Source organism: Meriones unguiculatus, chromosome 1, assembly GCF_030254825.1.
Source record: "Meriones unguiculatus strain TT.TT164.6M chromosome 1, Bangor_MerUng_6.1, whole genome shotgun sequence".
NCBI lineage: Eukaryota > Metazoa > Chordata > Mammalia > Rodentia > Muridae > Meriones > Meriones unguiculatus.
In genome coordinates, this window is record NC_083349.1 from 21,335,372 (window position 1) to 21,358,595 (window position 23,224).

General features: G+C 52.4%; 1 protein-coding gene across 3 annotated transcripts in view; it reads right to left on the reverse strand.

Moving 5' to 3' along the window:
- Cttn (cortactin) overlaps positions 1 to 23,224 on the reverse strand; it is a 33,027-nt gene extending 9,803 nt beyond the window's left edge. Inside the window, exons 1-13 of one of the 3 annotated variants that reach the window (XM_021634003.2) lie at positions 23,095 to 23,224; positions 18,831 to 18,925; positions 16,877 to 16,963; positions 16,343 to 16,416; positions 14,476 to 14,605; positions 12,565 to 12,675; positions 11,259 to 11,313; positions 10,018 to 10,128; positions 6,493 to 6,603; positions 5,940 to 6,050; positions 5,016 to 5,126; positions 3,623 to 3,678; positions 190 to 259 (exon numbers count right to left, since the gene is read on the reverse strand). In XM_021634003.2, the coding sequence (XP_021489678.1) occupies positions 190 to 259; positions 3,623 to 3,678; positions 5,016 to 5,126; positions 5,940 to 6,050; positions 6,493 to 6,603; positions 10,018 to 10,128; positions 11,259 to 11,313; positions 12,565 to 12,675; positions 14,476 to 14,605; positions 16,343 to 16,416; positions 16,877 to 16,963 (1,027 nt within the window). In that variant the 5' untranslated portion in view covers positions 18,831 to 18,925; positions 23,095 to 23,224. The remainder of the gene's footprint in view (positions 1 to 189; positions 260 to 3,622; positions 3,679 to 5,015; positions 5,127 to 5,939; positions 6,051 to 6,492; positions 6,604 to 10,017; positions 10,129 to 11,258; positions 11,314 to 12,564; positions 12,676 to 14,475; positions 14,606 to 16,342; positions 16,417 to 16,876; positions 16,964 to 18,830; positions 18,926 to 23,094) is intronic. The other 2 variants (XM_021634013.2, XM_021634022.2) reach the window with 2 other exon arrangements.

Consider the following 23,224-nt stretch of genomic DNA (forward strand, 5'->3'; position numbering starts at 1 on the left):
GCTATAGCTGGGACCAGTGAGAAGAAAGGTGTTGGGGATACACATGGGCTGCTCCCAGAACCCAGTCACCAGCACCTTTCACCAATACCCCACAACATGAGGCCTCTCCCTCAGCCATGCCTGGGAGAGCACGGGCACTAGCTCTGTACCACATGAACCACACGGTGCTTTCAGACTGCCGGGACTCACCAGCCTCGATGGGGACAGTCTTCTGATAGGCAGAGGGCACCTGGACCACATCTTCAAAAGTAGATGCGTTCTGTGGAGACAGAGAGGGATCAGGAGGTACTGTCCTCGTTCCTTCAAGCCAGGGCAGCTCTTACCTAATGAATGTGAGGGAGCTTCCCCAGCTTTCAAAACACCCCAACGACACAGAGCTGTTGCCCCATCCTGCACTCTGCAGATTCACTGGGGCTCGGCTCCCCTTCCACAGACTCACTGATTATCATGCAGTTGCACGCTCCTGCCCGTAGAACACGAGTCACTGTGAGACTCTGTAGGTCACAGAGTCATCTGACCAGGCCCCTCCTCCCTCTTCTGTGTGCCCTCTCAACACCCCACACCTCAACCACGCTTACGGGCTCCAGAGTTACTCTGGTAGGGATCGAGGAAGCCAGTAGCTAACCTAGGCACAGGCTGGCAGTGCACTGACACGGTGACAGTCTCAGCTATGTGGCTTCTAATTGGATATTCAGAGTTCGGGCATTGACTACTGCCATCGTGTGCCACCTGAGGAAGGGTAGCTAAAGGCGGTCCAAGGGCCCTCCCGAGTGAACGCACACGGTCCTCCAACTCAGTCGGCTCCAGATGGGCTACGCTCAGCTTGACCCTCCTCTCCAGTCTCCGTGCCCATCCCCCTCCACAAGGAAGCTGAGACCACCAGAGACAAACCACCACTTTGCCTATGTCTCATATGGAGCCATTTCCAGCTGAGAACCCCTAAGTCAGAGCTGTGTCCACCTTAGCTGCCTCACTATCCCTTTTCCTCTTCCCAGATACCCTGCCCTAAACTTGACTCCGTCCTGACCTTGTAGAACAACCCTCACCTAGGTGTCCAGGAGGCTGATCAGCAATCCCCTGGGGGAGCCCTGATCCATTTCCACACCCTCCACTCCCTTCTATCACTCACCCAGGCCCTGCCTTCCGGACCACAACACCCCCCTTTTTTCTAAAGCATGCTCTGGGTGATACTTAGGTTTCCTCAACTTTAAGCCAGCCCCAACCTAGCTTCTTAACCCCATTCCCGTTTTCCTGGGTCTCCCCTCTCAGATGCTGTTCTACCCTGCCCATGACAACCCTCACTCGGTCTCCTTCTCCATATAGCCTGGCTCCAAGAGTCCAACAGAGTGGCCACCCCTGTCCTTTGGTTCACCAAAGCCCCCATGGAGGAACACTTTTCCTTTCTAGGAGAAGACAGGCTCAGATCAGGGTCGACACCTTACCCTAACACTATGGGGATAAGCCACTGCTCTTGGGACAGCCTCCTGGCAGAGCCTGGGCCCTGATCCTGCCCCACATTCCCCTGGGCAGGAAGGACCCTAGGCTCCTCCACAGGACAGTAGACAGAGAGAAAATGGCCACACCTGGCTGGCAGGGGCAAAAGAGACAATCCTAACCACATCATTTCCTGACTGAGTGCACAAAGTTAGCGGTCGCCATCTTTGTGGTTGCCGTCACCACCAACCACAGACACCACAACTTCCTCAATGCCAGCCTCAAACACACTCAGTTCCTCATGTCCACAGGACCCTTGGCCACAAGACACCTGGTCTCCTGCCACCTCACCCAGCCTCCCTGCTCAGTCTCTGCTGACTGGCAGAGGTGAAGCCCTGAAGGGTGTCCCTCAGCACACTTGCAGGACCCTCCCCTCCCAATGAGTCAGCACCCTTGCTGCCTAATGCTTATTACCCTCATCTTCTCTACAAGGGTTTTCCAACTCTGCAAGGCTCCACCACTGCCTAGAATCACACAAGCCCCACTCTCAGCGCTGTCAAGTGATGGGGTTACAGGTATGTGCAACTGTGCCTGGACTCAGGTTCCTTCAGTGAAGGACAGGCTGGTTGTTCCACAGGCTTCCCAGGCCCCTTCCCGCAGCAGAAAACCATGTGGTTAGAATTGCTGTCCCTCACTCTTCCACATCTGCACTGACTCTGCTGCTAAACCAGGTCCTAGATTACCCTCCGCTTCAGTCACTTACCCCACCTTTGCAGATAAGCTCCAATCTAACCTCAAAACTTGGCCGCATAGGGACCAGTGAGGGGGGTCGTTGGATAAAGAAGCTGCCACCAAGGCAAACGACCTTAATTCAACCCCTGCAATCCACATGGTAGAAACCAACTCCCACAAGTTGTCTTTTGACCTCCATGTGTACTATGTCCATGTACTATGTGGTACATACATGTGCATGCACAAATATACACACCTACATACATACATGCATACACACAATAACTTGGGTTTTGTTTGTTTGTTTCTTCATTGTTGTTTTTCCGAGGCAGGGTTTCTCTGTGTAGCCCTGGCTATCCTGGAACTCACTGTGTAGACCAGGCTGGCCTCAAACTTAGGGATCCACCTGCCTCTGCCTCCCAAGTGCTGGGATTAAAGGTGTGCATCACTGCTACCTGCTCTGCCATGCACTCCCGGGACCTCCTGTGAGATGCCCTGGTAAGACGTGGGGTGCGGGTAGAAGGTTCCTGGGGTGAAAGTTGCGCACAGTAAGCTATAAGCCTAATGGAAGAACAACTCTGTGGGTGATTCATGCTGTGAGTGACCACAGCCAAGGACAGAACAAACGTCTGTGCAGTTGAGAAGACGCAGCTCACCTCAGGTGGAGAAAAGTGGCCTGCCAGGCCGCCGGAGAACCTGCAGAGCTATCTAGCAACACTCAACACTTCTAGCTGCTAGCTGAACATGCTAGGAAAACAATGCTTTCACCAGGCTCACAGCCGACCCCGCAGGGTCCTGAAACTGGTTAGATGCACCAACAGGCTGCTGAGGGGATCTGGGAAGAGGGAACACACTGTTTCCACAGCAGCGTGCTTTCATGCTGGACAGGATGGCACTGGCCACCCGCTGCCAGACTCTGGAGGCCGAGGCAGTGGGGTCTCAAGTCCCAGGCCAGCCTGGGTGGCATAGCCAGACCCCATCTGAAGGAAAGAGTGAAAAAGGACAGACCAGGAGCCACTGTGTCCCACCTGCTGGGCAACTGCAGCAAGACCAATGGTCCAGCCCCCTCTGTCTGCGGTGACAGTCGGTGGCTAAATACAGCCTCTAAGCTCTTCCAAAGTGCTAGCCAACCAAGAGCTGGTTCTTGCCTGACCTACTACTAATAAAGTTCAAACAGCTCAACATGTCCTCAAGACCCTTGCATCAAGTGCCTGGGTTTCACCTGAAATCCCCTCTAGTCACTGCTGTGCTGTGAGCAGGTACTCAGCTTGCTTGGCTTCGGCCCCAAGTGTGAGACACAATATGAAACAGAGTGTGCTACACGAGGTATGCAGAGTTCCCAGGCGACCACCCCAGGGTCATGGAACAACACATGCCTACTGCTGTGGACAGACCTCCCGTGCTGCGAGCCAAGGGCTCTCCGAAGGACATCCCTACAAGAGCTCGGCGGCCTTACCTTGTCCATCCGATCCTTCTGGACCCCATACTTCCCGCCGAATCCTTTGGCATAGTCTAGAAGGTGGGAAAGGCAAGACCTATGTGAGGCTGAGCACGAGCGAGCAACGGCAGGCACATGCACGTGGGTCCACGAACAGCCCGGGGACACAAACCAGAGCAGAGGGACGTGAAAGCTGCCTGAGGACAGGCTCTCCTGGCAAGGCCAGCTGTCTAACCACAGTGCCCAGTGCAGGCAGGGAGCAGGAGAGGTGCGGGCATGCTTCCAGGAATGGGGATAAGGAGGGGACGGGCAGCAGGCTGGCGGGAAGGAAGCCGAGGAGGGAGGGCACAGGACAGGCCTTTGCAGTGCACACTTGTATAGCACAGTCTTCGCACCAGCCAGGGCCTTATTCTCATCGCTTCCTGGGCGCCTGCTCTACTGGGCACTAAACAGAGCCCCCACCGCAGTTTTGTTCTCTTGCTTTTTAAAAGAAAAAAAAAAAAAAGACTCTGTGTCGAAATGCCACCAGACAGGTCTGTCTGTCGCTGCCACACACACAAACACATGAAAGTGACAGCCATGCAGCTTCGACATCACAGGGACAATGGCCACCTCCATGCAATCTGCTGGACCAGCACTAAGAATATTCACTCCAGGCCTGACGGCACCTGGGAGCCTACACTCCACCCTGATTCCGGGAGACGTGCCTCTGCCTGGACACTTGGGTTCTGGGACCCAGGTCTGATCTTTCAAGCAGAGAAAAACTGTAACAGCCATAGACATCCCCAGGGTATGCCTCGACCTGCCTGTCTCAGCCATGGGCCCAGTGTGCACAAACGGTGTGGCTCTGGGTGGAGATGCTACACAGATAATGTGGCTAAAAAATCAAAACAAACAAACAACAAACAAACAAACAAAAAACTCTGAAACTCTGAACACAAAAACTTTCTACAACTGGCCAAAAAACAAAGCCAAACAAAACGCCACTGCAAAGACAGAGACCACATGAAACACGCCTGTCTTTCCTTCTCCATGACCCTGGCGTCTGGTTAATAGCAGGTCTGGGAGGAGTCAACCCACCTCCCTGTAGGTCAGAGGCAATGAGGAGGAGTTCAGACATTCGGCTCTGGTGGTCAGCATCAATGAGGCCAGAGTTGTCCACTGCAGAAACTAGATTGATCTGGGCTACAGAGACCCTCCTAATCTGAACCCTAAAGGTCAGGGGGGGGGGGGGAAAAAAACAGGGGTGTGGAGGAAAGGAACTGAGCTCCAGGATGTTGCTCTAGGGGTGGAGGACACCCCTGGCAGCTGGTGGCACAGGGAACTGTCACAGGCACTGCGCTGAGCCCTGAAGTCTATGCAAGTCAGCTGCACTGCAATGGCTGCTGGGAGGAGGCAGGGGCAACTGTGCCTTGCTGGGACTCGTGCTTGGCCAATTTCTCCTTGTAATCAAACCCCACAGCGGAGGAGTCCTGCCTCTCGGACTGAACACCAAATTTGCCTCCGAAACCAGTCTTATAGTCTGGAGATCCACGCAACACAGTGGGGAACATGACCAAGAGAGGAAACAGCCAGGTTAGAATCTCGTGAGCATGTGTGATGGTCGAGTACACCCTGTTCAGATGGCAAGAGCTCTGATCTGACCAAAGGGTTAACGAACAAACTTAGGAGTCAGCACACTTCAGTTGAGACCCAGAAGCAGGTTCAGAACTGGATAGTTAATGTAAAGTTTAGTCAGCGCTACTCTAGGCTTCAAGGTTTGCCTGCATGTCCTGCCTAGGCTGATGGCAGGAGAGGGACAGCAGAGGAGTTACCATGGCCACTCCCTGTGCTGGCCCTGACAGGGACAGGGACAAGGGTTTTACCCTCCTCAACCCAGCTTCCCCTGGGACAAGTTCCCACTGTAACAAGAAAACAGTCCCGCTTAGAACAGATGTGAGGGAAGGCTGAGGTAGACAGAATCTGCCCAGCAGAGAGCAGGCCTCAGGTTCCATCCCCAGCACCACTGAAAGAAGTGTGCCTTCCACATGCCATAACCCACCTTACAAAGGAGAACCCAGGAACCCAGAGGACAACCCAGAGGACAGAAGGCCCCCTATGGAGCCACAGTAACCAGGTTCCTGGTAGCTGCAGCCCTCGTAAGGTGGCATAGGAGATGGGTTGGGGCAAGATTACCCTCCCCATCCGCCACCTACAGGGACTTCTGAAATTAGAAGAGACGTGGACAACACTCAGACAGAAGCACGGCTGACACGAAGCACGTGACCGACTGAGGACCGAACATAGCTTCCCAGAGGCCCTTGAGGAAAGCAGGGGGCCAGGCCAGAGAAGGTACCTTTTTGGGACTCATGCAGCTGCAGCTTCTCTTGATGGTCCCAGCCAAGGGCACACTTGTCTTGTCTGTCTGTCTGCACACCAAATTTTCCTCCAAACCCTTTCACGTAGTCTACATGCACAACAGAAAGCCATACCCTGGCGTTACTGCGCAGCCCAGCATGGGGGAAGAAGCAGGTTTCAGATGCAAGAAGACACGTTTCACTAGACTCAAGCTTCACTCGGGCACAGCTGGGATGGACCCTGGCTGACACCTCCTCCAGATGACCATATCTTAGGAGTGTGACTAGACAGGCAGGGCCGACGCATGTGGCCCTTGAGGCCACAAGGTCTCATCACACACAGGCAGATGTGAGTGACAGAACACTGCTACAAGCAACCCTGGGGCTTAGAGTCAAAGATGAGGCCATTGTTTGAGCTCTTATATAACCACAGGCTGGGACTGGCTGTCTTAGACTGACCATTTGAAACACTCCAAGTGACAGATGTTTTCACCCTGGCCACGCCTATCATCCTGAGAGGGGCCAGCTGGAATAAGATGAAGTGGCAGGTACCTTTCTGGGACTCGTGCTTCTCTGTTTTGCCTTGGTACTCAAAGCCCACAGCACTTTTATCCACTTTGTCCTTGTCGATTCCGTATTTGCCACCAAAACCTTTGGAGTAATCTGAAACAAGAACAACACCATATAAAAACACTACCAACAGGTGGGCATGGTGGTGCACACCTGTAATCCCAGCTCTTGGGAGGCAGAGGCAGGAGGATCACTGTGAGTTCAGGGCCAGCCTGGTCTACAAAGCAATCCCAGGATAGCCAATGCTACACAGAGAAACTCCAACCCCCCCCCCAAAAAAAAAAAACACCCAACAAACAAAACAACAACAATAAAAAAAAAAAAAAAACTAGCAACAGGGCCGGTCAGAAGACTAGGGGGTGCCTGCTGCCAAGTGTGAAGGCCTGAGTTCAATCCCCAGGACCCCCATGGTTTAAGCAGAGAACCAACTTCTCAAAGTTGCATCTGACCTCCATACATTTGCACATCCACACACGTGCACAAAATGAATAAATATAAAGAATTAAGCCATCAACAAATTTAACGGACGCATTATACGGTCCTTAAGAAGGTAAAATGTGGGCTGTCAAGATGGCTCAGCAGGTAAAGTCACTTGTCATTAAGCCTGATGATCTGAGCCCGATCCCTGGGATTCACATGGTGAGAAGAGAGAGCCCAAGTGTGGTGGCTCATGCCTCTATCCCAGGACACAGGAGGCTGAGGCAGAAGGATTGCTAAGAATCTGAAGTCAACTTCCAATATACATTGAGTTCAAAGCCAGCCAGGGCTATAAAGTGAGATCTTGTCTGAAAAACAGACAAACAAACCAACTAAAAGAAAAATACAAGGGGCTCGAGAGGAGGCTCAGCGGTTAAGAGCACTAGATGCTCTTGCAGAGGACCCGAGTTCAGCTCCCAGCACCCACACAGTGGCTCACCAACAACTACATGGTGGCTCAAGACCATAACTTCAGTTCCAAGAGATCTGATGCCCTCTTCTGGGTTTGGAAGGCATTAGAACTCACATGTCATACACACACACACACACACACACACACACACACACACACACACCCAGCATACATGCATTAAGAAAAAAAAATAAAAATAAAAAAACAAAGAAATGAAAAATCTTTAGGGCTAAAGAGAGATGGCTCAGTACTTCTAAGAGCACTGACTGCTCTTCCAGAAAACCTGGATTTGATTCCTAGCACCCATGTGGTGACTCAAAACCATCCATCCATGACTCTAGTTCAAGGGGATTCAACGTCCTCTTTCGTGCTTCCACAGATTATCAGGCACACGTGGTAATATACAGACATACATGCAGGCCAAACACTCATACGCATAAAAAACAATGGAAACACAGATTATGTAGAAGGAATATCTTGTGTACTGTGCAAATGTAGCATCTGTCAATATTAAATCTGATGGCCTATAGCTTAGGCAGGAAGTGGGAGGAGGAACATCCGGCAGGCAGAAAGAATTCTGGGAGAGCCAGGTGCAGGAGAGTCAGCCATCAGGATGTGAGATGGACAGATGGATGGTGGCTGAGCAGAAGTAGTCAGCCACGTGGCAGAATGCAGTATAATATAAATTGGTTATTCTGAGTAACAAGCAAGCAGAGAAGAGCCTTAGACATATGGCCTAGGCATTTGTAAGATAATAATCGGTCTCATGAGTCATTATTTCAGGGATCCATAGGGAAGGAAGAAAAAACCTCCTACAACAAGAATACATGTTGAAAATCTTTTAGAAACGCAGGCTCTGCTCTGACAAGGTCACATAACATGTCACTCTTGTCCTACCTATCATAGCATGATTTCTGTAGGTTATTAGGCCCTCTAGGAGAAGCCCTAGGCAATAGACCTATGTGCCACAGCCAACCAGAAGTACAAGCAGCCTCTGGGACAGGCTGGGACAGCACAGAATGCTCAGCACACATAGCCTAAGTTAAGGTTGGCCCCAGGGAAAGAGAAGCACAGTGACCTGTGTGAAGTCATAGCTGCACGCCCAGCCCAAGGAAGAGCCCAAGGAAGGCAGCCAGCCACAGCTATGCAGGTCCCAAGCATACTGGCCCATTTCAAGGGATAACGCCAAGCCAGCATGGCCAGAACTTGTGTGTGTGTGTGTGTGTGTGTGTGTGTGTGTGTGTGTGCGCGCGCGCGCGCGCGCGCACAGGTTCATGTGGCTGTCAGAGGACAACCTTAGGTCCTCATTTTCCAGTGTGTTTGAGACAAGGTCTCTATTGGTCTTCTACCGAGTATGTCAGGCTAGCTGGCTCATGAGCTTCAGAGATTCTCCTGTCTCTGCCTCCCAACAGATAAACTGGGAACACAGACACCCATTCTACATGCCGTGCTCAGTTTTCACGTGAAATCTGAGGGTTCTAACTTGGGTCCTTATACTTGCACAGCAAGCATTTGTACCACTGTGCTGAATCCCAGACAGTTTCTTTATTTTTGTTTTTGTAAGAGAAATCCAAGGGTTTCTTTTTGATACAAGCTCTTGGCTTTCAAACAGCAGCAAACACCAAACAGAACTGAGGCATGTGGGCACAAAAGCCAACAGCATGGGGAAGACTGGCTCTGGCAGCAGCCTCTGTACACACCAAGCTCCGGTGCTCTTCACACACGTGGAAGGAGAAAGTCAGCGTGGCCTAGCAGGACCTTTTGGCAAAATTTGTCAAAATTATAGGAGTTTGGAGGATGTGGAGATCAGATCCAGAGCCTCGTATTCTGCTACTAACCTACACTCCTAGTCCCTGTCCCCAAGTCAACACAGACTACCCAGCTAAACCCAATCTCTAAAAACAGAAAAAGAAGGGGGTTGGAGGGCTTTAAGATGGCTCAGCAGGTACAAGGAAAGGCGTTTCCCACAAGTCAGGCACTTGGAAGGCAGACAGGAGGATCTCCATGAGTTCCAGACCAGCCTAGTCTACACAGTGAGTTCCAGGACAGCTAGCGCTACATAATAGAGACCTGCCTCAAGACAAACAAACAAAAATAAAAACACAAAAAGGTGCCTGCCACACGAGTGTGCCAATCTCAGACCAATCCCTAAAACCCCATACAGGTCACACCTGGAATTCCAACATTCAAAGGACTGGGTCAAGAGGACTGGGTCAAGTGTGAAGGTACATGATGAGTTCCTGGCCTACAGAATGAGACTGTGGTTCTCAACCTTCCTCACGCTGCAGCCCTGTAATGCAGCTCCTCCTGTGAAAGGGTTGTTCGACCCTAAAGGGGTCTTAGCCGCAGGTTGAGAACTGCTGTGCTAGAGACGGTCAATGGTTAAGAGGACCCAGTGCAGGTTCCTAACACCCACACGGCCACCCACAACCATCCATATATGCAGGTCCAGGGGATGTGGCACCCTCTTCTGGCTTCCGCATAGAGTACACATACATACATGCAGGCAAAACACCCATACACCTCAAATAAAGAAAAACAGATGGAAACAAAGTCGAGGGATAAGAAGATTGAAAAGAGCACCCTCATCCACAAAGGAGCCCAAGGCCCCGGCACACCTTTCTGTGACTCGTGCTTCTCCGTCTTGCCCTGGTAGTCAAAGCCCACGGCGCTCTTGTCCACACGGTCGGCTTGCACACCATACTTCCCGCCGAAGCCACTAGAGTAGTCTGAGGAGACAAGACAGCGGCCAGCAAGAGTTAAGACTCCCCAGGGACGTGGTGTACATTTTAAGGGAAGGGTTCGCATCCTTTAGATAATGCTGGACACCCTCAAGCTTTGTACAGACAGAGTTCAGATCCCTTTCCACCACTGCATGATTGTTCTGTACTGAGAGGATGAATGGGCTGTGGCCAGTTCACACCAGGAATCGTCAGCCTGGGCTACGGTGTGAGATCCTGTTTCAAGAAACCAAAGCAGGGGCCACTGAGACTGCAGCACAGGTAAAGGAGCTTGCCAGCAAGCCTGAGGAGTTCCCTCCCCGGGATCCACGTGTTGGGAGGGGAGGACAGACCCCGTGAGCTTGTCTCCCACAAAGTAAATAAAAATGCTCAAATAAAATAAATAAGTGAGGGGGGATACAAAGAAATGAAGGCGTCTGCCCACTTTAAAAACTGACTGGCTGGCCACAGCCAGGCTGCATACAGCTCCTGTCCCAGTACTTCAGAGACTAAAGCAAAAGATTGCCAGGAGCTGGAAGCCAACCTGGGCTTCGTTAGTGAGGTTTGGGCCAGTCTGGGCTACAGAATGAATCCCTGTCTCAAAAATAAACAAAAATGACAATTCAGTCAGGTCAAGTACCACACACCTGCCATCCTAGCACTTATGAGGCTGAGGCAGGAGCATTATTGAGTTCAAAGCCAGCCTTTGATAGCACGGCATTATCTTAAAAGAAACCAAACCAAAGCACTGGGTACTGTAGAGAAACGACTTGCCTTAAAAAAAAAAAAGGCTCCAGACACATGTGACATCAGGAAAACCAAGCACTCTCTTTCTCATGTTTCAGGGCACAGTATTGACAATACTGGCCCACAACTCTGGTTTCTTATCTTCAGGGATATTTGCAGTGGATATTCATCCACAATGCCAGAGAGCTGATGCTGGACTGTTCTGCTCAGGCACAGAGAAAGCAGCTTCCACTAGAAACAGCAGATACTGACAGGGGACACAGGGCTCTGTGTGTACCAGGTATATCGAGGACATACACCCTACCATAACCAGATGGCCCTGGAGCCCAAAGCAGAAAGCGGAGGCCTCCCCGCCTCGTCCTGCCGCCAGGCTCCATCAGCACTCCCCTTACCTTTCTGGGAGGCATGCTTCTCCGTCTTCCCCTGGTATTCAAAGCCTACGGCAGACTGCAGAACAAAAACAAAAACTGCAGTTGAAGCACCACAAAGATGACCCATCTGAACCCAGGGCACACAGAGAATAAAGTTTGGTTACGTTGGTTTAGGGAAGGTTTGAGTGTCACACAAGTACAAAGGCCAGAGGAGGATGCTGGGTGCACTGCTCTCTCTCTGTCTGCCTTACTCCTTTGAGACAGCGTCTCTCACTGAACCTAGAGCCAGGCTAGTAGCCAACCAGTTCCAGCAATCCACCTCCCTCCTCCACACCCCCAACATTGGGACTGTTTGTTATGTGGGTGCTGGGGTCTAAGCACAGGTCCTCATGCTTGTACACTGACATCTGAGCCTCCCCAGCCTTGAGTGTTGGGTTTTTTGTTTATTAATATAGGGTCTCACTCTGTACCCCAGGCTGACTGTGAACTCATGGCAATCCTCCTGCCTCTGCCTCTTAGGTGCGGGAATACAGGTGTAAGCCAGGCTTAAACAATGTGAATTTTTGAATTTTTGTTTTCTAGGCAAAGAACAGATATAACCATCACTGCACGTGCAGGCTCCCTCAGCACCCGCAGGCTCTCAGCACCAGCTTGAATGACTTATTCTAGGCACAGCATGCTGATCTAGAATTAATTCCCTGCCACACATACTTCCAAACAAGCTTTACTGAGAACATTAACAAGATGGTAGGGCTGCCATGGGACCATATGGTGGCCTACCTTCAAGCATTCACTCTGCTTCCTGTGTGACCTAGACTAGGACCCTGCATCTCAGCCACAGGGATAGATAGACCCTGCTACTATGTCTTTGAGGCAGGACACGCACTGAAAGAGGTGTGCTTCCCTGCTCCACTGACAGCCTCAGGCTTACTAAAGAGCATCTGGACACTAAGACCACAGCTCAGCAAGCCCACACTGAGGGAGGGCTCTATTACCTGTCAATCACATCCATCCAGGGGAGACAATGAAAAAGGTCCCTGGTGCTATACTGGGAACTGAGGCAAAGGCTAGGCACATGTGGAGGCCTGCAACAAGCACATCCAGGCCTGTCATTTCATGTCACCGCCTGTTCCCCACTGGACAGTCAGCATCCCTCCCACAGGCCAGAAAGGCTTGTAAGTTCTGTAAGTTCTTACTTAGATACTCTTCCTGCAGTTCCATGGGGTCAGAGGGCACCTGTATACTGCTTTGATGGCCCAAAAGGGCAGCCACAACAGCAGCTTGCAGCTGTGGCAGGAAGCCTGCAGCGCCTGGCCCTGTCACTCACCTGATCCACCCTGTCCATCTGGACACCAAACTTGCCTCCAAAGCCCCGGACTGAGTCCACTTGTGAGCAATGCTTGGAAAGCTTTGACTGGTACTCGTGGCCAACAGCTGACTGGAACAAAGAACAAAGATTCGGCATTACGCACCCACGCCCACTGTGGTAGGGCAACTGTGGTGCGGCAACCCCACTCCCCAATTCGGCTTCTGCCACTACATAGGACTAAAAGGAGGACACCCCTGTCAGAGGTGGGCCTTTGCCCTCCAAGGCTTCAACTCCCAGAACATGGCCCTCAACTGTCTGAGCCCTGACACAGAGTTCTCCTGTGCATCCCAAACCTACAGATCCTCCAGACTAACATCCCTGACTGCAGACAGGAACTTGACACGACCAGGTTTGAACAAAGGACAGAGCCTGCAGTTCGCACAGGAAGACCCGTCTTGTCAGTCACTCTCCCAGAGTCGGCTGTTTTCAAGGCTATGACCCAAGAGTCAAAATGTAGCACACACTTTGGGACTGTGCTGAAGCAGACACAGGTACTTCCGTGACAAAGCAGATATGCATGCCACACCTTGAAGACATGCAGGCCTCGAAGGCAGGAGCCAAGTGCTATCACCTGCACAACAGCCTCACATCAGCTCTGGCCAAAGGATGCTGGTCCCCCAGTACCTTCTGTTCTAAGCTACATTATCTGCCAACCCACAGCCTGTGAGCAGAGCCCCACTCTAGCCTCTTCCATAAGAATGCTCTCACATCAGCACTGTCACAGCTGTCAGTGATGCCACTGTCCAGCACAGCAGTCCTGTGGCCTTCTCTCATGGTGGACAGTGCCGGTGTAACTCCTGGACAAGTACAGAAGATCAATGTGGGCAATACAGAGGGCCCCTGAGCCTCTAATCCTATCTTCTTGGCTCTCCTGACAAGGCAGAGGCCCAACTCTGATGGGCCCACAGGGAAAGTCAGCCCTGTGCACCACAGACCTCCCTTGGTTGGTTGGCCAACCGCCGAGTTTGGCCTTGGGCCCTGACCTGCATATCACCGACCTCAATGGCGCTCTTCAAGAAGGCCACTGAGGTCATTGATACGCAAAACACAGTCTACAGAGAAAGCCTTGGCTAAATGGCTCCCTCCTTCCCGGCTTCGCAGTGGTCAGCAGCCAATGGCAGACCACAAGCCACAGCCTGTGAAACCCCATGTGGCACAGTGGCCTGCCCTTGCTCAGCCTCTAGGCTCACACACAGAAATTGTCAGTGAAGAATCAAAAAGAGGCAGCCAAGCCAAAGAGATTTCCCAGTAGGATTGTCTGTCAGAAGGAAATTAAAGAGAAAAAGGGGCCAAAGTGACAGCTGGCCCTGGTTCCAGCCTTCCGACTGAATGCGTGCTTAGCAGCTTTTGGTCTCATACTGGCAGGGGCACATCCGTTATCTGTCTTGACCTGCAGCGTGCAGGGAAGACAGGAAGCCCCCTTGGCTCCTTGGCTAAAGGAACCTAGTGGCTCCGGTCTTGGTTCCTTGAAGGTGTGTGCTGCCCTGGATGACACTGACTGGGGAAGTCTATGGAACTCACGCTCTTTCCAGTCTCTGGAAAGGATAGGCTACGAATAGCCCAGACATTCCTGTTCAGGTTTTGACAACAGATTACTCTCAGGTGTTCACTTGAGCCGGGGGCTAACCTCTCCTCAATGCACAAGGCCTAGGGGCCAAGAAGACGGAGCACCAGCGACTCTGGCTAAGGTCACCCACTGTTTGAGAGACACTGGTCAATATCCACCAGTGACCACCCTAATAGAGAACCCCTCAGGGCAGCCCTTACCCTCAGCAAACCCCATGCCACACTGTGACTCAGGAGAAATGTGACTGCTACCCACATTGTATGCCCATGCAGGCCAACAGCCCAGCATGGGTGGCCACTTACCTTGTCCATCCTATCCTGTTCTACACCGAACTTCCCGCCATAGCCGTGGGAAGCCTTGGGCCCCGTTTCCAGCTCCTTCTCCTTGAGTGTCTGGTGCTCTTGGAAGACGTTCTCTCGCAGCTTGTGGATGCTGGAGGAGAGAGGAAGCAGGAACACAGCAGGGTCCAGGCATGCACCTCACCCGCCAGCAGGACAAACAGGGATAAAATGTCCTTGTGAGTCCTCAGGGTTTTCTCACTGGGTTGCTGTCCTGTCATTCACTGTGCCTACCTCTGAGGCTCTGACATGGCTTGTATGGGGGAGAAACACCACACTAAATCCATACTAAACCCATGCAGCCAGCCCCAAAGGTAGCGCAGCAGAACCTCAGCTTCCTTTCACTCACAGCAACACTGACGTTCAGATCAGCAGACAGAGGGCTGAGCTCTGCAAATGCCACCCACAGAGTCCCTTCTTCAAGCCCCCAAGGTCACCGGAAGCTGGCTGTGCTGGTTAGCATTTTGGCAACTTGGCACAAGCCAGGATGTCATCTCGGAAGAAACCTCAACTGAGAAAATGCTCCCATCAGACTGACCTGTTGGGCATTTTCATGACTGATGTGGGAGGGCGCAGCCCGCCAAGGGCAGTGCTACCCCTAGGCTAGTGGTCCTGGGTGGCCTGAAAAAGCAGCTAAGCAAACCATGAGAAGCCAGCCAGTAGGGCGCCCTCCCCCATGGCCTCTGCTTTAGTTCCTGCCTCCAAGTCCCTGCCCCAGCTTGCAGCTTTCACTGAGGCACCGCCTGAGCAAAGAAAGGGCCTTCCTAACTTGCAAACGCAGGGCCCACAGCTCTGCATGTGAACAAGCCTGAGAGTGTGGACCAATCCACACCAGGCCTGACACACCAAGCTTGACAAGCAGCAAGAGAAAAACACCACCCCAACAACCTGAGAGGGACCACGGGAAACCCAAGTGGCCCCCACTGGAGCCTTAATCCATTGAGAAAGCCAAACAGGTACTCCCATCCACCCTTCCCAAAGTGTTCTAGAGCCACGGAGATAGAGACTCACAGCAGACTCACAGCCCAGATTTCTGCTCACCTCTCCTAATGGACCCCAGGCCCTTTGTATCACCTGTGATGACCACTACACTATGAAAACTTGAAGCTTCTTTTGTGGGAGGTGTCAGCTACCCTATACTCAGGACCAGAAAGCCACTGTGGAAAAGGATGTCATGAACCCGGAGGGTGAGACCAGACAGGGATTCCCAACAGGACTCTATCTCAAGGAGATAGATAAAAATAATAACTAAAATCCTCCTACAAGCCACCACACAGTTCTCCTCTAGGCACCTGACCCAATGTCCTGAGAAAGACACTGTAGCCAAAATACCAAAGTGGGCACAGAGGATGTATTCTGTGGGGACTATAACAGCATCTGGGCGTCTGCAGAGGGCCTGTGTGCCCTTCCTGGGAGGGTGAGAACTGCTGTAGAGTTGGCATTTCAGAAGGTGCTGGGTCAGACTCCATGGCATGGCGCATTCCACATCCCCCTCCCGGCCTCTTCAGCACACGGAGTTGGCTCCCAGCGACTAGCAAATCCCACAATGCAATGACCCAAATGACGGGGAAGGTTGGGGACCAAGTTACTCAAAGCCACCTCACGCCCTCGAAGCTGCCACGTCGAGCGAATAGCTCATATCACTGTGCATTGTGTTGAAGAACATGGTTCCTAAGAGCCAGGTCTCACATCCCTTGTCTGTGCTCGCCTAACGCCTACGGCCCACACACAAACACCATCCCCTGTTAACGACTGCCCCCTGGAGCAGCGAGCAGATCTCTTCACCCTACAGAGGGGGCGTGTGGGAGGGTGGAGTGCCACAGGGACTTACTTGATGTGTTCCTGGTGACCCGATCCCTGCACGGTTTTGGCGCCCCATCTTTGTTCCTTCTCACTCACATCATTCTGCAAAGAGAAGTAACTAGCATATCCCACGCCCTAACTAGCACACCCTGTCCTCTAACTAGTATGTCTCTACTCTGGAGAAGTAGTGCAACCTAACTAGTACACCCTGAGCTCTAACTAATATATCCTATTCTCTAACTAGTACACCCTAAGGCCTAACTAATACAGCCCACACTTTAACTAGCACACCCCATCTCCTAAATAGTATATTCCCACCCTGGAGAAGTAAGTAGTACACCCCATGCCCTAATTAGTATGCCCTGAGACCTAACTAGTACACCCAGCACCCTAATTCATTTATCCTGTGCCCTAATTAGGACTTTCCACACCCTAACTAGTACACCGAGGTCTAACTTGTATACCCCATGGCCTGGAGAAAATTAACCAGCTCGGTGCAGGCCCAGCCTGGGAACCTCGGAGGCAAACACCTAATAAGGCAGAGCAGGCTGGTGACTCCTACCACAAAATCGGGGTCAGTCTCCCAGTCATCGGCTCCCCCATCGTCCTGGGTGATGGACACGGCGTGGCCTGCAGAAGCTTTCCACATCTGCAAGGACAGTAGAAAGTCACCTAGGAGGGTCACCCCAGGACCCCAGAGAAGCCCTGACCCAAACCCTACGGAGGCCACCTCCCCTGGAGGGCAGTCACTGAGCTTAAGGACACCTGAAGGAATCAAAGCTTCATATCAAGAGTCCTGAAAGTGGGGCTGGGGAGACAGCAACATCCGATGCTTGCCTTGGTATCCACGTTAAAGAGAAAAAGAAGAGCAATCTCGATGTGACGGGAGCATTTGTAACACTGTGCTGGGGAGGTGAAGATAGGAGGATCCTCGGGGCTCACTGACCAGCACAGGCTACTTAGTGATTTCCAAACCAATCAAGAACCCCGACTGGAAAAAAAAAATACAAACAAACAAAAAAACCCCAAAACCAAGGTTGGGACCGGAGAGATGGCATGAAAGGTTAAGGGCACTTGTTGCTCTTCCAGAAACCCAGGTTCAGTCCCCAGCACCCATGGGGTAGCTCTCCAGCTCCAGGGGATGTGGTGCCCTCCTCTGGCCTCTGCGGCCACTGCAAACATGGTACATAAACACACACACGCACACACGCACGCGCAAACACGCACGCGCGTGCAGGCAGAACACTCAAACACCTACAAGAAGAAGTGAAAGTAGTATGATGGCTCACACCTATAATCCGAGCAGTAGATAGGCTGAGGCAGGAGGATTGCTACAAGCTTAAGGCCAAACTAGACTGGGCTACAGAACGAGATCTACTTCAAGTCAGCAAAGTGGGGTGTGCATTCTCTACTAATGAGGACCTCACCCTCATCAGGGTGACTGCACACGCCAGGGGCAGCCCCCAGGGCCACGTGACTCTGGTGTGCCTGAAGTATCACTTACAGCAAAGGCTACATTACATTTATTTTATCACAATTTTAAAAGGTTATTTTGGCTTCAAGGACTTCCTGGGACTACGATTGTAGACAACCAATTCACTAAGGGCCTCTAGCAGCTCAGCAGAGAGCACATTTGCTCCGGGGGCCACAGCACAGCCTCCTCACATGAAAAGCAAACCCTGTGTGCAAAAATGTTCCAGACATGACCTACTTTTGAAAAGATTTTTTTCCCATTTTTTGGGGGAGTACACATGTTTGCATGTGTGCAGTGACACACATGTATGCCCATGTGTGTCCTCCTCCATCACTCATCCAACCTTGTTCACTGGGGCAGGGTTTCTCAGTCAAACCCAGAGCTTACTGGTAAGGCTCGTCTCAGCAGCCAGTTTGCTCTTCAGATCTCCTACTTCTGCCTTCTGAGGTGAGAATTACAGGCAGGCCACCAGTCTCACCTGGCATTTACATGGGTTCTGAGGGTCTGAACTCTTGTCCTCACATTTGTGTGGTGAATGCTTTTACCACTGAGCCACCTCCCCAGCCTGACAGGATTTTAAAGAACATCAAGAGCTGTGACCACAGCACATGTGACTCTCTCCTTCCACCCTACAGGTCCCAGGGATCGTACGCAAACTCTCAGGCTTGGCAGCAAGGGCTTTAACTCGCTGGCCCTCGCCCTCATTTTGGGGACAATGTCTCTTCACTGAACCCAGAGCTCACCAACTGGATAGGCTAGCAAGCCAGCCAGGGATCTGCCTGTTGCTGTCCCCCCAGGACTTCACAGGTGTGTGCCCGGCTTCTACTGGGATGCTGGGGACTCAGACTCAGGTCCTTATGCTTGCCTGGCAGGCATTCTACCCACTGAACTATCTTCCCAGTACCCACCAAGAGACTTCTTTGAAAAGGTTATTGTGCCCCTCACCTACCCCAGGTCTCTCCCTGCATAGTCAGGAAGAGAGAGAGCTCTATCCACACCTGATCCAAGAAAAAGCATACTGGAGCCTCCACAGTGCACAAACCTTTCTTTTTTTGCTGGGAAAGGCAGCTCAGAATCTATCCGTATCCAAGGAAACCAAGGAGAAATGTGAGAGCATCTGCGATGATCAGTGATTACCTGTGAAGAGAAGACTAGAGGCTCAGGACCAGGCTGTCTGGGCAACCCCACCCCAACCCCTTGGAGACACTTTTAGAGAACCCCACAGCCCCCAAAACACAAGGTGCATATGATATCACCAGACAGGAAGACTGGCCCCTTACTAATCAGAGCTCTTAGCCCACAGGAGCCGAAGGACCCCACAGATTCAAAGACCCATACCTACTCTACACATCCCCAAATGCAACTGGAGACCTCAGCCTCTGTGGCCAGCTCGCACCCTGCTTGCTGTAAAGCTGAGCTACTTCATCTCCTGTCCACTCTGGCTTATGAAGGTGAAAGGCAATGAAATTCCATCACTGTTTTTACAAACAGTAGCAGAAGATAGGCCTGGCAGCACATGCCTGTGACCCCAGCTATGGCAGACAGCCAAGCCAGCCCAAACATCAGAAGAGCCTGTCTGTCTCAAGAAGCCAAAATAATAAGGCAGCACTATGGCGCACACCTGTGATCCCAGTGCCGGGAGGTAGAGGCAGGAGAATGGGGAGTCCTATCAACTCCACCCTTAGGCAGCCTAGGCTACATGAGACTCTACCCCAAACAAACAAAACTAAACAGTGGTCACAGCCTGCTCACCAGGGCTGGAGAGATGGCTCAGCACATAAAAGTGCTTGCTGCACAAGCCTGGTGACCTGAGCCTGATCCCAGAACCCACGTGAAAAGCCAGAGAATGCAGTCCAGTGACCAGCCATACTGGGGCTGAGCCCAGGGTCTTACTCACACTCAGCAGACACTCTGCAACCAAGCTATGTTCCCAGTACACAGAATGTTCCCAACTTTAAAATCCTGATAACAACCAACTGGAAAATAGGCTTGTGCAATTTTTGGATCTAAATAAGGCCTCTGTGCCCCGCCTCTCATACACAAAACCACTGAAGTGTGCGAGATCGTGCTGATTGGGGTGGCTGGTAACTTCTCAGATATTACATCAAGAACATAAGGACATAAAAACAAAACAGATACACCGGATAAACCCCGTGTGTGCCTGCCTAGCTGTCTTTATGTGTCTGTGTCCATGTGTGTGTCTGTGGAGCAGCATATGGGCCATGCATGCTTATGAAGTCAGAGGACAGATAACCCAAATCTCTCCTGCTACCACATGGGACCCAGGGACTGAACTCAGGTCGTCATACTCAGTGGCAAGTGCCCTTTACCTGAGTCTTCTCATCCAAATGTGCCTCAAAAGACAACTGCCATAAAACCAACAAGAACCTGTGTGGCAGTACCTGAAACCCAGCACTCAGGGGGCTGGGGAAGGAAGATGGAGAGCCTAAGGCTAGCCCGGGCTACAGAATGATACCCTGCCAAGAAACAAACAAGTGACAAGATGGCCTGTGGAAGAAGAGTGGTTTTCAAACAATAGATTCAGAACATATAAAGAGCATTTACTAAGCACTGGTCAAAAACACAACAAAAATACCAGGCACAATACCCTAAACACAAGATTTCAACACAAAGACCTCTTCTTAAAGCCAACAAAAGAGGAACCAGGGAGGAGAAAGGCAGGGGTGGAATACAAGCAACAGGGTGGGGGAGGAAGGTTAGTTGGTGGGAAGGCTAAGGTATCAGTTTCTTTCTTTTCTGAAGGACAGATTGCATCGGCCCAGCCAGATAATGTGTACCCACAGCCCAAAACCCTAACACTCAAGAGGCTGAAGCAGGAGGATGGCTGCAAGTCTGAGGCCAGGCTGATCTACATAGTGAGTTGCAGGCTACTCAAAGCTAGAGATCTGTTTCAAGTGCATTCCAACCACCACCAAAAGGGGAGGAGGAGGGAGGGCCAGAAAAAGAGTGAGACAGACTCTAGGTTTGTTGCCCAAGCTGGCCAGAACAACTTGGATTCAAGGCCCTCTGCTTCAGCATTCCCAGCTGCTGGGACCACAGGCATGCATATTCTGTGTATGTCTCTGAAAAGGCCAGAACTGTTTGTGGTGATGGCTGCACATCTCTGAATATGCCAATAACCACAGAACAATTAAGTGGGTGATCATGTGTGGGGTGAGCTAGATTTCAATAAAAAAAAACACAGTTTGGAGAAAAGATGAAGCCTCCCCACTGCTAGCACAGAAAAGCCCAGCACAGAAAGAAAGAGGATGCTGACAGAAAGCCATTCAATTCCACACAGCCGGCACAAGCTCAGCCAGAGAGAACCCAGTCACAGGATGGAAGAATCCACCATCCTGAGGCCTGGAACCTGATAGCTACAGCAGAGCACACCAAAGACAATATGGAAGGTGGCTGGGCTAGGAGTTGTGGTGGAAAGGCCAGGCCCCACCCTATGCCTACGGAGGCCAGCAAGGGCAGTACACAGAGAAAGTAGGCTAGCCTGCCCAGGACACCAGCAAGAGACAAGCTGGTAGGCAGACAACACTATGCCCAAAACAAAAAAGAGGGGCACAAGGAGGCAAGGGCGCCTTTCCAACTAACAGGCCAAAGATCTGAAAGGCCAATTACATTCCCTGCCATTTACAAGGTGTTAAAGACTGTCACAATGCCTCAATTAAAAGTCGGCTCTGGGGTGAGGACTAGAGCTGGGTAGAGAAGTTGTCAAGCAAGGCCCAGCCAACAGAGAGGAAGCACTGGGCTAAGACGCTGTAGGGTGGCAGTGGGTGCTCTAGTGGCAGCTCCATCTCTAGTTACTGGAGACCTAGGAGCACAATCAGTTTTTAACCCCAGCTCTGCACCCTCCTGCATCTCAAGTTCCCACCTTCAAACTATTGGAAAACCTCCTCAGCCAAATGGAGAAGCAGTGTTGACTCAGGCCCTGAACTGGTGACTCACTCTGGGTGAGCCAGCAGTGCTGAGGCTGGTCCTCAGATCCACAGTGGCCTGGTCTCTGGTGGACAAGGGTCTGTCTGCACTGACCATGAGAAGGAACCTACTGGATCTCATTGACAAGGCCCAGTGCAGCCAGGTCAAACCACTAAGAAGGGCTGAAGCCTCTGCTTCACCAGGCACAGAATGGAATTTCTTCTCCCTGGCCAGAGGACCCCACCCCTCACACAAACCAAGAGGAAACAGGGGAACAGACCAGGCCCAAACACCTCTGCAGTGACTGGGCACACACCCAGGAGGAGGGGCAGCTGGATTTCAGGCTCCCTAGATCCAGGATACAAACTAGCAGCTTGGATTTCCACTGACCCCATTGCAAATTTCCCTCAGGTGCCCAGGGCCTTTGCCAGATGCTGACCTCTCAGCCCAGCCCATCCTTCTAGACCCGGGAACACAGGCTGCCCAGCCCTACCAACTTCCCATAGGCCCTCAGACCCTCGTCATTCCACTAGATTCTATAACCAAAGTCACCCCACCCCCACCAGCTTCCCTCAGCCCTCAGGTCTTCATTCCTTCCCTAGGTTCTGGTACTCTTGACCACCCTAGAGCCCTAACTATGCACTCTGACCCAGAACATCCCAAGCCTGCTTCATACTTCATCCTGGGATTCTACCCTGGAACCCCACCCCTTCCTTTATGCCCAGGAATCCTTGGGCCTGCGTCCTGGCCCCGCCCCCTCAGAGCCTAACCGGCTCTGCACACCCGGCTACTCCATAGATGACCGGATGACCGCCCAGTACCCCAGCCCGAAACCTCTGATTCCTGCCGCGCACCTGGGGCTCCGATGTCCCCATCCTGCAACCCGGGGCTTCGAGCCTCCAATCCTGGCCCTGCACCCCGACACCCAAATCCAAGCCCCGCACTCTGACTGCAACCCTGCACCCCAAATCCCCCGATTCCGGCCCCACACCGCGAACTCGCGGCCTTAGCCCTGCACCCCGGTCCGGCGATCCTGGCCCTGAACCCCAACCCCCATCCTAGCCCCAACCTCCGATCCTAGCCTTGCACCCCGATCTCCCGATCTCGATACCGCACCGCAAGTCACAATCCCGGGCCCACACGGCGAACCCCGGGTCTTGGCCCCGAACCCTGGCTTCCAGGTCCTGGCCCTGTACCCCAAAGTCTGGATCCCTGGACCTTGGCCCTGAACCCCTAGGCCCCGATCCCTGTCCCGCACCCGGATTCCCTGGGTCCTGGGCCCGCACCCCGACCTCCCGTCCGGACCCTGCACCCTGACAACCCATCCCACTACCCTCCCGGCCCCCAGCAGGTCTCTAGGACGCCCATCCCCCGCTCACCGCGCCAGCCAGGTCGGCCAGGCTCCCGCCGCGCCCCGTCGCTCCCAGCGCCCGCTCACTTCCGGTTCCTCGGGGGCGGGGCCGCATCCGGGGCCACGCGAGACCCCGCCTCGTTCCAGGCCGGCCCCGC